The sequence below is a fragment of the Sinocyclocheilus grahami genome, unplaced genomic scaffold, assembly GCF_001515645.1.
Source record: "Sinocyclocheilus grahami isolate Dianchi unplaced genomic scaffold, SAMN03320097.WGS_v1.1 scaffold52052.1, whole genome shotgun sequence".
NCBI classification, from domain to species: domain Eukaryota; kingdom Metazoa; phylum Chordata; class Actinopteri; order Cypriniformes; family Cyprinidae; genus Sinocyclocheilus; species Sinocyclocheilus grahami.
The window spans coordinates 1-935 of NW_015526206.1; the positions used below are offsets into that span (position 1 = coordinate 1).

At 39.3% G+C, this 935-nt stretch overlaps 1 protein-coding gene across 1 annotated transcript; it reads right to left on the reverse strand.

The window, feature by feature from the left end:
• Positions 1 to 146: 146 nt before the first annotated feature.
• Positions 147 to 854, reverse strand: trappc2 (trafficking protein particle complex subunit 2). Its single transcript, XM_016266535.1, has 3 exons — positions 752 to 854; positions 436 to 558; positions 147 to 332 (listed from the first exon to the last, which is right to left on the reverse strand). Exons 2-3 carry the CDS (start codon positions 526 to 528, stop codon positions 147 to 149), a joined length of 279 nt encoding a protein of 92 aa, XP_016122021.1. The 5' UTR covers positions 529 to 558; positions 752 to 854.
• Between the last annotated feature and the right edge of the window lie 81 nt (positions 855 to 935).

Here is a 935-nt window from a genome sequence, read left to right on the forward strand (position 1 = left end):
CACACACACACATATATATATACACACACACATATATATATATATTAAAATCAAATTTAAAATCTTATCATCAAATATACTAAAATATTAAATATACTAAAAATAAAATGTAAATGACAAAAATAAAAAGTGATGTATTGTACAGTTTACTGAAGCACACGGCTGACGGTGTGTGTGAGAAGGATATGAGCAGCTGTGACGAAGGCAGACACAAACCACTCGTTGAATTTGTCCACAGTCTTCAGGTACATGTTGCTGGACTGCCACATGTTCTCATCCACCAGATCCAGAGCAGCGTGAGCGATGAACTGGTTCAGGTGTCTGTGGTCATCCTGCATAATCATAATCATAATCACAAGCATCAGCATCAGATCATTACTGTCACTGTAATATCATCATCATTATTATTATTATTATTATTATTATTATGCTCACCTTTGCTTCTGCCTTTCCAGGAGGGAGAAACTCCATCTCAAACACTGGGTTATCATGATGACCCACCATAACGAAATAAAAACTCCCCGACATGGTGAATAATCAGAGTTTAGAGCTGTAAACATGAAGCCAGCAGTCAGTTATGGAATATTATAGTGCATAAACACACTGATGCACATGTACACACATCTCACCACAGCAAGTACGACTTCCGGTTCAGTTCAGAAACTATGACCCAGTCTAAAAACACCTCCTTTATATAAATAACTAATTATGTAAGTCACAAAGCGAATATTGTGGAAAATAATTAAACATATATAGCAGATGAGGATCAACGCGATCAAGAGTTCCCGTTTCCGGTGCGTTGACTCAGCTGACACAAACCAGCCAATGGGAGCGCTGAGAGAGCCTGACGTCATAACGATGCATCCGGAAGCACAGCAGTCTGTTGTCAGTTAGGATTTTTAAAGCGCTGCGGCGCGCGTTGCTAAGGAACGGAC